We start from the raw sequence: 16409 nt of genomic DNA on the forward strand, positions 1-16409 counted from the left end.
AAACCGGCCCAAACTGCAGCCGCATGCCGGGCTGCGTCCTTTGAGTCCCCCCAGCAGGTTTTGGGTGCGTTGCACCTCCCTCACCCAGCGCAGCCCCGCGCAGCGCCCAGGTCTGCGAGCGAGATGTTGCCTGCTCACAGCCCAGACCCCGGAGGCACCTCGTGTAGGTGCTCGTGCCTGTTACCTGGTACCGATCACCGGGTTTGCTGCTGCGGATCCTGATCGGTGGCATGATGTGGCCGTGCCCTGCAAGTCCCTGCGGCGGCTCGGCTCAGCCCTGCCTTCCCCAGCCCTTTTTCGCCCCCCGCATGCCGCGGGATGTGCCTGGCCCCGCTGCCGCTGCTCAAATCCCCGCTACTATTTCTGCTGGAAAACTGCCCCCCGCTCAGCCTTTGAAGGGGTTTCATCGCCGCGAGCTGCCCCGAGCTGCTGATGGGCAGCGAGCGGCGGGATGCCCTCCGCGTCCCTTCCCTTGGCGTCTCATCCCGCAAGTGCTATTAATCACGGCCAGTAATGAGCTCCTCTAATGAGCAACTTTTGTGCAGGAACCTGCGTGAGCAGAGGCCGCGTACCCAGCTCGCAAGCTTTCTTAATTACCGAGCTCTCCTCGTTTCATGTTCCCCTGCCCTGGGTGGGAGGCGGCGAGCAGGGGAAGGGGCTGCTGCTGTGCGCGGTGTTTGGGGTGTGCTGGGTTTGGGGGTGCTCGTGGCGCCTAGATCAGGGCTGAGGGGCTTTTGGCAGCCCCGTGGCTGCAGCCATGCTCGGCGTGCCCCACTCGGGCAGCGTGACCCCCTCGCCTGCTGTCTGCACCGAGGGGGCTGCTCCCGAAGCACCCACGGGTGCTGGGTGCTTGGGGTCTGTCCGAGCAGGGGAGCGCACCGCGATGCTCCAGCTCCATGGGGGGGGTTTGGGAGCTCCCCGTGACCTGTGCCCCTCTCTGCTCCTCCCGCAGGACAAGAACAGGAAGCTGAGGCCCCTCTACGACATCCCCTACATGTTCGAGGCCCGGGAGTTCCTGCGCAAGAAGCTCATCGGGAAGAAGGTACGGAGGGGCTGGGGCCGGCGGTGAGGTCCTCGCCCGCCCTCGGTGCGGGTGGTGCTGGGGGGGGTCAGTGCCATGGTTCGGGGGTCGGCAGGATCGGCTCCATGCAGCAAATTGCCAGAGACACCCAAAGCTGAAGCATCCTCGTGCCTCAGCCCTGCTCCCTCCCGGGTCCCGTGGCGTGTCCTGGTTATCCAGGAGGGCTGTGTACCTGCAGAATTTCATCTTTTCCTTTGTTTCCCTGGCACATTTTTCGAGGCTGGTTTAGAGCAGTTCGGGGGAATGAAGAATATAATGTGCACTTAACTACTGAAGCACATGCTCAGGATGCAATTTTCAAACGCTCATAAAATGGTCAAATAAAATCAATTTCCTTCATGGCGAGGCTGCTCACTGCTGCTCATTGAGGACTATTTCCATGCCTAATTGCATCTTTCCATTTCAGAGCCCTGTTTATATATTAAAAAAAAAAAAATAGCAGCTTGCAAGACTTTTATAATGGGAAGTCTGTCACTTGTCGTGCTCGAAAGCAACTGCGAGGATGTTGCTGGGACTTGTGAAGAGAGCTCAGGTCTCTGAAATGGAAACAGCCTCGTGCCAGCACCTGGAGCAGCAGCAGCAGCAGCAGCAGCAGCAGCAGCGCTTTGTGCTGCCGGGGCAGTGGCACCTCCCTGCCCAGCTGGGGGCTTTTGAGTCCTGCAGGCAGCAGCCTGGCTGTGGGATGCCCCTGGCGAGGGGCAGGAACTGTGGCTGCGGGGGGAATGCCCTGGTGGGCAGCTCGGGGGAGCACGAGCTCCCCATCCATGGGCTAAAAGTGGGGTGCTGCTGGAGAGGGGGCGACTGCGCCCCGGCTGCCCCGGCACGACCCCTGTGCAGGCTGGTTGCAGGCACCGTGCGCCCCTCGTCTGGGCAAGGACTGGCTCCCGCGGGTGCTCCGATGGCCGGGGGAGCCTCCAGTGCGCCCAGAGCCCGGAGGAGCAAGGCTGGGTGCTTGCCACGCGGGGCAAGCCGGCGGTGCTGGCCACAGGGAGGTTGCAGAGCGCTGCGCCGGCACTGCTGAGCGCCGCGCCAAGCGCCAGCCCCTTCCCGCTGCCGTGCCAGGCCGGCGCGGTGTCCCGGTTCGGCTGGGGTAGAAGAAGAAGACCGTGTCCCTGGCAGCACCGGGTCAGGGCTCCCCCACCCTGCCCTGCTTGGCTGCTGCTCAAAGCCGCGCTTTTTCTCCCAAATTCTGCTTGCAAGCCACGTGCCGGAGGGCACGGCCGTGTCCTGGCAGTGCTGGGGAGAAGGAGGAGGAGGAAGAGGAGGAGGTGGAGGAGGAGGAGGAGGAGGAGGAGGAGGAGGAGGAGGGTCCTGCCTTCCTCACAGCGATCAGCACGGGGTTCCACCAGGCACTGCGCCCGCAGGGGTGGGCGCAGGATCAGTCCCAAGGGAGGCAGGCGGCGGCGCAGCCTCGCTGCGGGAGCCACGCTCCTCCTGCTGCGCTTGGATCGCTTTCAGCAGCAGAACGAGCAAGGCAGGAGAGCCGCCAAGTGCCAGCGGTTCCCGTTCCCGAAGCGGCTGGTCAGGAGCCAGTGACCCCCAGAAATAGCAGCAGAAAGCCGCTTGGCTGCGGGTGGAGGCAGCCTGCGTTGTGGAAGCCCCCGATCACCTTGCAGCGCGGCGCTGGGGCCCCGGCGTTCCGGCAGCCCTGGGAGCCGGACGCCCCGTTGCCTTTGATGTTGCATAGTCTGCTTTATAAAAATTTCCTTTGTCAGCTCCACGTTTTTCACTTCAGATTAATTTGATTGAGTAAAGCGATGAAAAAATCCTTTACGTTAATGATCAAAACAGTCCCTCGAGGTTGGCGGTGCGTTCTGATCCGAAATGACAGCCTCACATGCGGTGGCGTGCCCTTGCCTTCTCACGGCTGGCTGTCAGCATCAATCTTTGCGGCAAAATCCCTCCTTTCCCACCCCCTTTTTAATATACTTTTAAACCCCACCCCGGCAGGGAATTAGCGACTTCTGAGAGCTGTCTGCTGCCAGGGAGATCAAACGGGGTGGGCTGGCGCTGCGCTGCGCGCGCTTGCGGCGGAGAGCCCAGGGAGCCCTGCCACCCCGAAGCCACGCGCGCGTGGTCCTCGCTCCCCAAGTCCCCTGAGCGCCCGCCCCAGCTTGGCCCCAGGGCTGAGCACACGCTGTGCCCCCCCCGGAGCCCCCGGCTGCCCCACATTGGGCATGGGGACAGGGATGGGGACAGGGACGGGGCTCTCCCTGCCCCGCGAGGCCCGGCCGCGGCGGGGAGCAGCCGCCCGCCCTCCTGGTGCCTGCTGCTCACCTGGCCCGGCGTGGCAGTGTGACAAGCCCTGGGCGGGCTCCAGAGGAGCGCGATCATCCCCTTCAGGGCCGATGAATTGGATATTGGGAATAATTAGGCCAGGAGGAGCTTTCGGTCCGGCTGCCGGTGCTTCATCAGCTGCCGCCCTCAGCCGCGAGCAGCAAGCCGCAGGGCTTGGCCGTGCCGTGCCCCAGGCTGCCTGCGGGACAGGGGACAGGGGCTGGTCCCCCTGCGGGTGCTGTCCCTGCACTCTGGGGACCCTCCTGGTGGCTGCTGTCCCCGCACGGCCCTTGGGACCCTCCCCACCATCGCCGTCCTTGCGCAGCGGTGACCTTGCCTCCCGGGTGCTGTCCCTGCGCGGTGGCAGGTCCGGAGGGCGGCTGTGACACTAGAGGGAGCTGCGCTGTAGGAATTGCAGAGCCAGGTGTCCCCTGTCCCCCCTCAACCCCATCCCACCCCAACGTACCCCATCCCACAGCAGGTAGCACCCTGGTCACCCAGACCCCCGCTGGGTGACGGCTCGCAGCCGCTGTCACCGTCCCCTGCCCTCCGCCCCGCAGCGCAGAGGTCCCCGCGCACCCCCGCGAGGTTCCCTGCCCGCCCGTGTCGGGGCTCTGCACGGGCCGGGGAGGAACGGGTGCAGGGCCAGGGCTGCCTGGAGCTGCCGTGAGCGCGGCAGGGCTTCGCTCCTGGGTGGCTTCAGGCGGCCTGCAGGGTCCCCTCGCTGTCCCAGGGCTGGGGACAGGCTGCTGTTAGCCGAACCCAAGGGGACGCCCGTGCCTCTGGGACCCGTCCCTGGCAGGGTTGAGCTTTGCCTGTCCCCCTCCCAGCGTCTGCTCCCATTCATGGTCTGACATCCTCTCCTCTTCCTCCTCTTCGTCCTGCTGTGTGGGAGCAGCATCCCCAGCCTCGCCTGGCCCTGCTGCCGCCGCTCTGCTCCCAGCCGGCGAGGGCGGCCGTGCCGCATCCTGCCCGCTCACCCTGCCGGCCCCGCTGCCCTCATCCGTCTCCCTCAGCCCCCGGCGGAGCCATCGGCTCGGCCAGCACTGCCCATTTCACCCCCGGAGCTGGGCACCAGCAGCTCCCCATTCCCCCGTGCCTTGCGCTTCCCCGCGGGGACGGGCAGGGGCCGCCTGGCTCTGGGGACACCGAGGTTTGCTCGAGCGCCTGCAGGTGGAGGGGGCTGACAGCAACCCCCCCCACGCCTCTCTGCACCCTCAGCCGTGCGCTTTGGGGTGGGGAAGGTGCAGCGATGGGGAGGCAGCAGGGGCTGGTTTTGGGGTCGGAAGCCCCAAAGCCGCCTGTGTGGGGTGTTGGGACCCCTTGGTGGCCGGGGGACGCAGCCGCAGGTGCCTGGCCCTGCCACACAGCTTGTCCCCAGAGCGGGGACAGCCCTGCCGGCCCCCCCGCGCCGTGCTGCCGGGGGGGAGGCGGGGGGACCCTGCAGAGGGTGTTTCCCAAACCCCGCTCCAGCAGTGGGCTTTGGCACGCTGGTGGGAAGCAAATTAATGTTTCACTGTTTGACGCCGCTGAGATTATTCCTGGCAGCGCTGAGCGCAGGCAGCGTGATGGCTCCGCCGTGCTTTCCCTCTCCTCCCCGGGCCGCGGGGGCATCGTGGGGGCATCGCCACGTCCGAGCAGACGAAATGGGCTGGAGCCGAGCGCCTCGGTGCCCCGCTGCCGCTTACTGCTCCGCCACCGTCTCGAGCCCCCGGCTGCGCTGCGGTTCCTCGGGGTGCCCCCTTCTCCCCGGCGGCGACGCGTTGCAGCGGTGCAAGTTAACGTGCCTGCCTCGGGCTCTGGGTGGGCAAAGGGAACCCCGAGCAGCGCCTGGGCTGTGCCGTGGCTGCTTTGAGGGGCGCACGTGTGCATCTGGGGCGAGCGGGGGCTCGGGGACCCCCTTTGGGATCCCGGGGACGGCTGCGGGGCCGTGCACACAGGGCTGCGGGAGGGCTTTGCTCCTAGAGTCCCTTTCCCACCTTTGCTCCTGAAGCCCCTTCCTCACCGCCTTTTCGGCCCTGTGGCACCTCGATCCCTGGCTGCCGGAGCCCAGCATCGCCCTCCAGCCGCCGCATCCCGCCGCTGTGCTGCGTCCCCGTGCCGTGGCATGGCGCTGCCGGCCCTGCAGAAGCGCAGGGGCAGAGCGATAGCTTTTCCCCGGGCCCCTGCAGTAAAAATAAACCGCGGCAATAGCTTCCAGAAATAATTCCCTCTGTCCCCCCCCCCCCACCTCCCCCTCCCTGCGAAGAAAGCACTGGAGGGAGAAGACGAAGAAATATTGCCGTGGCCGCGGCCGTTTCCTGCACTCTGAGCCTGCTTGCTTTCGTTTCGGGGAGCACTTATCGTGTTAGGAGCGGAGCAGGGCTGCTGGTAACCACATTTGAATTCCCAGGACCCGGGGTGGGGGGGGGGGGGGGGGGGGGAGAGGAGAGGGCGAATATCATCTATTTTCTCTCCCGCCCTTTCATCAGAGCAGCAGGAAGTTTTAGAAAGCGCCGATTTTCATGGCGCGTTGCTTCCCTAACAGACCTCGTTCGCTCTCGCTGTGCTCGGCTGGCCCGATCGCAAACCTTGCCTCGGCAGAGAGACGTCGCTCGGGGGCCCGGGGGGACGCGGCCGCGTCCCCCCGGGCCCCCGAGCGACGTCTCTCTGCCGGTACTGATGCTCAGCATCACCGCACCCCGATGCCCTTTCCAAAAGGGGACGCCGCTCGCCGTTCCGTCACCCTACCGGGGACACCGGCACCGCGCTCCCCGTTGCACCAGCCCCTTGAGCTCCCCGAGTGACCCGGCTCGGTGGAATTTGCCCCGTGGGACGAGATAAATCAGCTGCCGAGGCCGGCGGGCGTTTGGCTGCCGTGACACGGTATGGATTGGCTCGGAGCTGGCTCCCGCCCTGGAATAAATCCGTGGTGCGTGTCAGCGAGCGGGCCGGCTCCCTGAGCGCCGAGCGCTGCCCATCGATCGCAGCGCCGGGCGTGCGCCGCCGTTAAGCAGCTTTTGTTAATTACGCCGCCGCGCAGGCAATTGGATAGAGTCCGAATGGGCGCTCTTGGCCCTTTCCTCTAATTAGCTCGAGGGGATTAATCATGTGGACGGGGGGAGAGATGGCACGAGATAACTCAAATAACTCGGTGACAAATGCGCCCTGAGCGAGGAAGCAATTCAGTCCCACGCTGCGGCCGTCAGGGGAGCGGAGGGGTGGCTCTCCCCGGGGTGCCCAGCACCCATGGGTGCCCGACAGGCTGCAGTCACGGGGATGTGGGGCTCTGCGGCGTGCCAGGGCTCCGGGCATCCCCACTGGGGACCCCACACAGCGGGTGCATGCCCAGAGCCCGGGCATCTTGGGCGTCTTTCTGCCCAGGCAAAGGTGGCGCGAGGGTGGCCTGCCCTCGCCCTCCCTCCACGTGCCTGTGCCTGGTTATCTGCAAAGCCTCAGATTATTTTTAATGCCTCAGGATTTGTTAGCGATGCGGCTCAGGGCTGGAGCCTCATCAAAGGGAAGGCTGACGGCGAGCCGATTAAACCTCTTCTCTGCCGCGGCAGCCCGCGAGCCTGGGATGGAGACCCCAGCGTACCTGGAAAGCAGTGGCCGCAGGTTTCCCTGCACATTTTCCAGGCGTCCTCCTTCTGTTTGTGGTCAGAGGCACCCGGCCGCTCCCGGGGCTGCTCCTCTGGGGCTTACCACGAGCAGCACTCCGGGCGTGAGCGTGCCAGCGTCCTGCAGACCAGCCCTGGAGCTGGGCTCACCGCTGGGAACAACAGAGTGGGGTTGGAAGGGGAAGACGTTTCCTCCTGGGAACGTCGTGCCATGCGAGCCACCGGGCACAACTCTGTGCCAATAACTGTGCCAGGGCGTGGGCACCGGCTCCGGAGCCTGCCGGCAGCGCAGCAACGTCGCTGCTGCTTCCGAGCACGTGGAGCTGGGGAGGGTTTTGCTGTTCAAAGCCTTCTGGAGAGCTGGCTGCTCCCCAGTGCCCAACTTGGGAGGAATCTTCTCCCTCCTGTGTTTTACTTGGAATAAACAGTGTGTGCGGATGCAAATGAGCAGGGGGAGAAGCCTGGCGGCGCGCTGAGCGCCTGGTGCTGCAGCGGCTGAAATGGCTCCGTGATAGCAGGGGCAGGCGAAGAGAGCAAGCACGGGGCCGCGTGTGCTCCCAGCGGCACGGTGACCAGAAATTCGGGGCCATTTCCTCTCTCTGCGTCCCTTTCCTTCCTTCAGACGCTTCCTCAAATGTCTCTGTTGGGCACTTCCATTTGCAGGCTGCAGCCCTGGTTTTCCCAGCTCGGGCAGGCGCTGCTGTAGCAAGGTCAGTTGTGTCCCGGGGCTGCCGGCGCCGCTCGGCTCGGCGCGGCCGCTCGGGGCCTCAACCCAGGCAGGAGGGAGCACAAAGCCCCTCCACAAAGCCCCCGAGCCGCTGCAGGCTGCTTTTGGCAACGGCTGGGCTTCTGCAGGCTGGGGGGTTCTCTGCAGCGTGGGGCTTGGGGCATGCCCCAGATGAAATCCCGGGGTGATGGGCTCCGTGCACGCCTTCGTGATGGGAGGATCCCACGCGGAGAGGTGGAGGGGGCTGGCGAGGAGCTTTGGGAAGCTGAAGGCGAGGTGAGCTGGCTGCGGCTCGCTGCTCGCAGCAGCGCCCTTTCTGCGGGCTGGGCCGAGCGCCCTGGGGAAGGGAACCGCACGTGTGGGCGCACAGCGTGGTGCCGGAGCCCAGGCCAGGCTCTGCCAGCTCCGTGTGCCCGGCGGGGAGCAGGAGGCGCCTGGGGGTGCTGCCATGTGGCACACGCTGCGTGTCCCACCGGGTCACCAAGCCACGGAGCAAACGCTGCACCGTTAGGAACGGGACCAGCCTGTGGCTCCCTGACGCAGTAGTGTTACGGTCCTGCTGAGCGGGGTCAGCTGCGATGGGCCCCGATGGGGTGGGAGAGCTGGAGCAGGGCTGCAGACCGTGCCTGTGTGCCGGGGCACGTCAGACCTGCTGCCCAGCCCCGTTTTCTCTTTCCTCTCTTACTCCCACCAGCAGCACGTGCTGGTACCGAGCTGCTCCGGGACCTGGCCGTTGGCACATCCGCGGCGTGCCGGTGCTTCTCCGCAGCGTCTGAGCTGCTGCTGTCCCCGAAACGCAGCCTCCTGGGGCGGCCCCCCTCTGCGGGATGCTGTGGGGCCACAGTGGCCTCAATCCCAGTGCCGGGGCAGGTGCCAGGACACGAGGGCCCAGCTCCCTGTGGAGTATGGAGGCCACAGCTCTGCTTGTGCTGGGTCGGTGAGAGCGGGCTGCAGATGGGTCGGAGCAGGCAGCGGGCACCAGGTCCCCCCGCACAGACCTCCCCCTGTCCCCGCACCGCAGTGACCGAGGGGCAGGGGACCCACATGAGCTGCCTGGGAGCAGCCCAGCAGCTGCGGAGCACTGAACAGGAAAAGCCAAACGGGGAAAATCGGTGCCCGAGCTCCCCAGAGTGGCATCTGCTGGCGCCCGGCACGGCGGCACAGGGGCAAGGGTGTGCGCGTGGCTGCGGTGGCAGTGCCCTCGTTTGGAGCGGCAGGGTGGGCTCCGTGCCGTGTCGGTGATGTCCCCAGGGGTACCCCGTGCCCAGGAGGGTCAGTTTGGTCCCAAGGCATGGGGACAGGGGCACGACCTCGGGGGTCCCACGTGCGGGCGCTTGGGGCATGGCAGGGGGTGCACGTGGCAGGGGTGGGTGGCAGACCAGACCTGCTCGGCTATAATTACTGCCCGAAACGCCCGCGGATCTCCTGTCCCTTCTTTGTCCCAAACTCACAGGGACTGTTTTTGCCCCCCCTGCGAGCTCGTGCCACGTGTCCGGGTTGTGCAGGGGAGCTGGGCTGTGCCTGCTCCTGGCTCGGAGGCCGAGCGGATGCTCCCAAAGACCGGAGCGCCAGCGTGGCTGGGGAGCACGTGGGGGGGACCATGCACGGGGGCTGCACGCTGGGTACCACGCACCAGGGACCACGTGCCCGGGGCTGGATGCAGGGGACCACGTGCTGAGAACCGTGTGCTCAGTCCCTGAGTACCAGGGACCACGTGCTGGGGGGCCACATCCTGGGCACCACGTGCCAGGGACCACGTTAGAGGGACCCTATAAGAGGGACCCCGTGCCAGGGACCACACCACAATGACCCCGTGCTGGGTCCCACGTGGCAGTGACGGTGTGCCGGGGACGTGGTGCTCAGCACCCCGGGCACTGCTGTGGGTTTGAGCCCTCCCTGAACGCCCTCCCACACAAGTTGGTGGCGAGTTTTAGGGCTGGGGTCAGCTCAGCCACCCTCCCCCCTCACCGTGGTGCCGGGACGGTGCTGGCACGGCGGGGGTCTCGCCGGTGGGGTGGCCGCCGACCCCGGTGGTGGCAGGGGACAGGGGCGGGTGACATTGAGCTGCGCCGCGGCGCGCGGTCTCTGTAGTGCCATTCTTCCCGGGGCTGGATCTCCTCCAGGGAGGAGAGCTGCCGGAGTGATTTAATTCACTCTGACTGCAGCTGACCTTGGAAACCCGCTGATAGACGGCCGCCATCGACACCGGCTCCGGGGGTGGGGGGGGACACACAAGCTTGGTGCGGCCCCGCGGGCACGGGGGAACCGAGCAGAGCCAGCCGCTGCGCCGATGGGCTGAGCATCACCGTGCTGGTGGGCCGAGCTTTGCTGTGCTGATGGGCCAAGCATTGCCGTGCCAAAGGTCTGAGCATCACCGTACCAATGGTCCCTGCATCCCACAGCCCACCCCAGGGCCGAGCTCCCTCCCGGTGCTGGCAGCTGCGGGAGCTCAGCACGCTGCTCCCCGTGCTGGGAAAGTGCTCGTCCTTTTTACCCCCATGAAATATTTGCTGGGTTGCAGGTCTGCTGGGTGACAGGGATGGAGGCTTGTGCGCGTGCCTGCTGCCCGACAGAGCCTGGGTCTGGGGTGCAGGAGGTGCCCGGGGGTGCAGGAGGTGCCCGGGGGTGCAGGAGGTGCCCTGCTGGGTCTGGGGTGCAGGATACAACCAGATGGGCCAAGGGGTGCAGGATGTGCCCAGCTGGGTCTGGGGTGCAGGAGGTGCCCAGTTTGGGGTCTGCAGGTACATACAGGAGATGCCCAGCCGGATGGCGGGGTGCAGGATGTGACCAGCCTGGGGTGTGGGTGCAGGAGGAGCCCCAGCCCGCTGGAGCACCCTGCTTGCAGCTGCAGCCCGTGCACCAGGGTCATCCCCTTGCTGGGGACACGAGGGGACAGGAGCTGGCCGGGGGAGCAGCAGGGATGCGGCAGCACCCAGGGCTTGGCCATGAAATAGCTTTGAGCTGGGGCTGGGGGTGTCAGGGTGACACAAGCTGGGTGGCGGCGGGGCCGGCGGTGCAGGATGCGGGCGATGCAGCCACGAGCCAGCTGCCTGCTTGGTGCCGGCCCCGAGCACCTGCTTCTGGCCGTTGTCCCCACGGCATTGCTCTGAGCTCGCGAGGAGAAGCATCCCTGTAGCAGCTCTGCTTGGGGCTGCAGGCAGGCAGGAGCCAGGTGCTAATTACCTGACAATTTTAATTTCTGGTTTGCAGCCAGCTCCAGCCGCTGGCGCGCTGCTGCTGCTGCTCCTGGCACCCCGGTGCCCCGTGCGTGCCCTGGGCAGGGTTGGTGCTGCAGCATCGCCCGGCTCCTCGCAAGGTGCAGGTCCCCACTGCACACCACAGCTCCGGGGCCTTGCGTGTGCCCTTGTGCCGGGGTTGTGCTGGGAGGCACGGGGGGGGTCGGGGCTGCAGGTGGGGTCAGGGGGACGCGGGCAGGTCCGAGCCCCTTCGTGCCGATTGCGTAGGAAGCTCGTGGCGAGCTTGTTCTCGCTCCGGGGGGGGGGAGTTTTGCCTTTGCAACTTGTCAGCTGCAGCTGTGCTGGCATCACGCAGGCGGGGCACGTGCCAGCTTTGTCACCGCGCTGAGCCTCAGCTGTGCAGGGGACACGACGCAGTGCGACGCTTCGCAACGCAGCAGGACGCGGCACTGTGCGACGCAGCGCGGTGCAGTGCGGTGCAGTGCAACGCCGCACAACGCAGTGCAACACAGCACCGTGCAACACAGCACCGTGCGATGCAACACAATGCAGTGCAGCGCTGCACAATGCACCACAACACAATGCGGCGCAGTGCAATGCGACGCTGCACGATGCGACACGGCACCATGCAATGCCATGCAACGCAATGCAACACAGCGCAACACGATGCAGTGCAGTGCAATGCAGCACAACGCAGTGTAACGCAATGCTGTGCAGCACAGCGCAACGCAACACAATGCAGCACGGTGCAATGCAACACTGTGCCATGCAACACGGCGCCATGCAATGCAGTGCGATGCAGTACGACACAGCACGATGCAGTGTGGTGCAGCGCAGTGCGACGCAGCACAATGCGGTGCAGTACAGCACGACACAACAGCACAATGCAGCGCTTTGCAATGCAACGCAACGCAACGCACCACGAGGCAGCGCAGAACAAGGCAACGCAGCGCTGTGCGGCTCGGTGCAATGCGATGCAACAAAACACCACAAAATGCAGCACAGCACAACACGGTGCGGTGCATTGCAATGCCGCACAGCACAGTGCAGTGCGCGGGTGCTGCAGGCTGAGCTGTGACGCCCAGCCCGACCCCTGCCTGCTCTGCCCCTGCCGTGACGATGCAGGGTCCTAACGATGCAGGGTCCTGACGATGCAGGGTCCTGACGATGCAGGGTCCGTGCCCAAGTGGGGGCTGCCCCCTAGAGCTGCTGGCCACCCTGGCTGTTTGCTGGACGCTTTGCCCAGCTCCAGCCGAGGTGTTTCCTAACCGAGCTGTGCCTCGCCGCCTTGCCCGGTGACAAAGGGCCCTGTAGTAGTTTGAATTCCCTAACCTGCCTTTTGGAGTAATTGTTGTCTTTTTTTGTCGTACAGTTGTTATGACAATAGTTTCACGGGGAGGAATTCCTTTAACCTCTACCCTTAATTGGCTCTTTCCTGACAGAGCTCCCTCTTTTGTTGCTGCTAAAACATGATTAGATCTGCTGCTCCAGTGAGTGATCTGACGGCAGGAAATTTTGACTCAGTCGTACCTTTTTGCATTTTTGTGCTCATTTAAAAAGCGAGGCTTGTAAGGAGCCGACAGTTTGAAAGGGTTTCGGCGACGCTTTCTTGTAGCGCTGCGCTCGACGCCTGTCTGTCTCGGGCTGACGGCACGGAGTGAAAAAAAAACACGGGGAAAGCGTGCAGTGTGTGGGTGTCCCCTGGGGGCAGCAGCCGGAGGATCCCCCGGGGGCTCCCCCTCCACCTATCCTTGCCCCGGGGCCCTGTTTGGGGCAAATGTGGAGCTTTCGGTCACTGGCAGGGGCCCTGCGCTGGCCTCGCTGCGGGTACTGCCCAGCCCCGGCACGGCCTCTGCTCCTCCGGATCAAGCGCCAGCTTTAATGGGGAGAAATCGGCTTTTTTTGCAGAAGCAGGGTGGTGGGATTAGGTCGGATTTGCATAGAAATGGTGCGTGCAGATGTGGGAATGCATTAGCGGCCTGTTCGAGCACGTGGGCTGGGAGTTCAACTCTGGTTTAATTTTCCCTGCTCTTTATTGCCTTGCCGTGGCCGGGAATTGCAGATCCACGCTGGCACTGCACCCAAGTGCTGGTGCTGCTGGCGCTCTGGGTGCCATGGTGGTGGTGCTGGTGCCGTGGGTGCTACCAGTACTGCTGGTGTGCTGCCCGAGGTCTGGGGAATGATGCCCTGGAGCTGGAGTCGGGCACTCAGCCCTGCACATCCCTGCACCCCCAGGTTGTGCTGAGCCCCGCTCCGGCAGCAGCGACCAGCAGCAGCGCAGCAGGAGCCGCCCCAAGCTGGACCCCTTGCAGCTGGACCCAGCGGTCCCAGGGTGCACCCATCCCCATGCAGGGTGCACAGTTGGGTGATGGGGGCACCCCGGGGTGCTCCCTATCCCCCCGAAGCATTCTGCAAGCCGGGCTCTGTGTGCCGCTCGGTGCGGCGCTGGCAATGCTGATGCCGCCTGACAGCTGCGGCTCAGCAGCGAGCTGTGCCGTAACGCACCTGAAGGTGCAGCCGCACTCTCATACCAGAGCCCGAACACCATCACCCATACACCAGGAGGCAGCCGGGCTGGCTGTGTGCTCGGGATCCCGGCCACGGCTCCTGGGCGTGCGGGGAGCTCGCAGCGGGGCTTGGCAGGAGCCGGGCACCCCGGGGACCCAAGCGCCCACCAGGAGCCCACGGTGCAGCTTGTCCGCCCGGCACGGCTCCGGCTTCACCCAGCTCACGCTGCAGCATCCGAGGTTGCAGCGCTGACAGCGCCACCGGGGCTGGGGCATGGGCAGGTTTTGGGGCCTGGGGGTGCGGGGATGGGGGCACCGCGGCCCTGACGCTGCGCCCACGCTGACCCCTGTCTGTCCCCGCAGGTGAACGTGACGGTGGACTACATCCGACCCGCCAGCAGCGCCACCGAGACCGTGCCGGCCTTCTCCGAGCGCACGTGTGCCACCGTCTCCATCGGGGGAATGTAAGTGTGGCCCCGGGGCCCCGCTCCGCGCTCTGCCTCCTGTGGGACCGGGACGGGGGTGGCCTGTCCGTGCTGCCCTGCCCGGCACCGCATCGCCCTGTGCGCCCCAGCGGGGTGGTTTGGGGCCGCGAGGTGCAGGACCCCACCACGAGCTGCCCGCCTCCAGAAGCATCTCAGCAGTGGGTTTGCTTTGGAGGAGCTGTCACCGCTCCCCGCACTGTCTGTCCTGTCCCAGGGGTAAAGGACATCGCCACCCCCCCAGCCCGGTGCAGCGGTTTGGGGGCTGCCCCACAGACACCCACAGCCCTGTGGCCACGGGGAGCCCCCGCTCTCAGCCAGAGGCTGCCCCCCTCATTGCCAGCCCATCCTCCACCCCACCCCAGCACCATTTTGTGCCCCAGGCCCCTTTGGTGGCTTCCCTGCCCCAGGGGTACGGGGGGAGCCCTGCTCCTCTGCCCCTCCTCGCAGCGGGGCGGTTCTGGGGCAGTTCACATGCCCAGCTGGCAGCGGATGGGAGCCGTGTGGGGATGATTTGTCATAGGCCGTTTCCTCCTCCTTTTTTTTTTTTTTTTTCTGTAGCAGCTATTTTGGAAAGCCACCAAAGTGCTGCAGCTCTGCTCATTTTTTTTTGCACGTTAACCCGAGGTCTGTGAGAGCCGAGCAGCGCGCGCTGCGCGGGGGAAGCGTAGCCGTGCACGCGGGAGCCGCACCGCGTCCCCTCGCCCCGTTACGCCCCGGTGAAGGCACCCGCCGGTGACCTGCGGCTGTGCTTGTCTCTCGGGGGGGTGAATCCCTCTCCGGGGCAGGGGGCTCGCTGGTGGGGGTGCCGGGCCGGATCCTGAGCGCCTGCGCCTCTCCCGGCAAGGCTGCCCCGTCCCCTCTGTGCCTCCGCTTGCTGCTGGGGGCTTCGGGCGCTCCCCGTGCCCCCATCCCCGTGCACCGGGGTGGGAAGCAGGTTCAGGGGGGGCCCCAAGCCCTGGGCTGTGCCCGGTGCTGGGTGCTCAGATCCATCCCTCCTGCTGGCTTCGTTACCTGGGTTGCAGTGCTGGGAGAGGAGGCTGTCAGCAGATGGGGCTGCTGGGGGGGGCAGTAGCGTTTGGGGGGGGGTCAGCGGCCGGGGCAGCCCCTGGGGGCGCAGGGCGGCTCTGCAGCACCAGGCGAACCGGGTGAGTAGGGCTCCCCCCTCCAGCAGCAGCTCGCCCCGCACTGCCGCCTGCTCTCAGCGTCTCCGGCTGCAAATTGCCTCCCGAAAGCTCCCGAGCCCTGTCTGGGGAGTGAGCCCGACGGGCGTTTTCAGGGCCAGCGGTCGGGGTGCCTCCATCGGCACAATGAGACGGCGGCAGGGTGAGCCGAGCGAGCAGCGAGCATCCCGCTGCCAGCACCCCGCCGTCGGCACCCTGCCGCGGCGTGCCGGGGGCCGGTCCTGCCTCGCCCCGAGCGGTGCCGGGTGCTCTGCCCCGGGTGCCAGTCGCTGCGTGGGTGTAACAGAGCGGGGTCTGTGCCGCCGGCCCGCGCCGCGCCGCGGATGCAGCGGGGAAGAAAGCCTGGCTTGTGCGCCTGGCAGCCGGGCCGGGCTCAGCCTGCTTGGCAGTCGGAGCACGCCGCCGGTGGGGCACGGCCGCTCTCTGGGGATGGGAACCGGGGAGGGTTGCTGGTGGCTGCCTCGTTTCTGGGGGCTTCGGCTCCCTCGTTTCCGTGCCGCTGCTGTTCATGCAGGTGGCCCCACGGCAGTGGAGAACAGCGAGAGGAGAGGGGGACGGGGGGGGGTGGAGGGCGATGGCTCCCTGCCCCGAGCATCTCCTCTCCGTGGGGTCAGCTCTGCCCAGGGCAGCAGGGAGATGCTGCTCCGGGCAGCCTTGGAGGGGGCCGGTGTGCAGCCAGCCCCTGCTTCTAGCTCCAGGCTGGGCCACGTGTCCCCCTGCCCTGGAGCACGAAGCTGGCCCCGCTGCCCACGTCCCTGCCTGCAGCCCTGCTCACATCCCTGCTCACATCCCTGCCCCCTGCCCCCATCCTTGCCAGCGTCCCTTCCCACATCCCTGCTCACTTCCCTGCCTGCATCCCTGCTCACATCCCTGCCTGCTTTCCTGCCCCCATCCTTGCCTGCATCCCTGCCCATGTCCCTGCCCACATCCTTTTTCATATCCCTGCTCACATCCCTTCCCACATCCCTTCCCACATCCCTGCCCATGTCCCTGCCCACGTCCCTGCCCCAGCCCCACTGCTCTCCCCAGCACGTTTCCTGCAGGCAGGCTCCGTCCTGGTGGCTCTGGCCACCCTCGGTGCGTTCACCTCGCTGCCCAGCTCGTGTCCTCCTGCTGTCAGGGCAGAGCTTTGTGCCCTGCAGCAGCACACCCAAGGGGCCACGGCTGGTGGCGATGGCAGCGGCCGGGAGAGGGGGAGCGCCGCGGGCACCGCTTGTGCCGGTCCTGGTGCTCGCAGCAGTGCCCATCCTGTGGCATCCCACAGCACCCCATGACATCCCACAGCACCCCATGCACCCCATGACATCCACAGCATCCCATCCCACAGATCCCACGAGTGTTCTGCACCACCCTGC

General features: G+C 66.1%; 1 protein-coding gene across 1 annotated transcript in view; it reads left to right on the forward strand.

The window, feature by feature from the left end:
- The window catches only part of SND1 (staphylococcal nuclease and tudor domain containing 1), a 115398-nt gene that overhangs the window by 45779 nt on the left and 53210 nt on the right, over positions 1 to 16409 (forward strand). Inside the window, exons 11-12 of the mRNA XM_066995149.1 lie at positions 953 to 1042; positions 13752 to 13852. Coding sequence (XP_066851250.1) covers positions 953 to 1042; positions 13752 to 13852 — 191 coding nt within the window. The remainder of the gene's footprint in view (positions 1 to 952; positions 1043 to 13751; positions 13853 to 16409) is intronic.

Source organism: Anser cygnoides, chromosome 1, assembly GCF_040182565.1.
Source record: "Anser cygnoides isolate HZ-2024a breed goose chromosome 1, Taihu_goose_T2T_genome, whole genome shotgun sequence".
Lineage (NCBI taxonomy): Eukaryota > Metazoa > Chordata > Aves > Anseriformes > Anatidae > Anser > Anser cygnoides.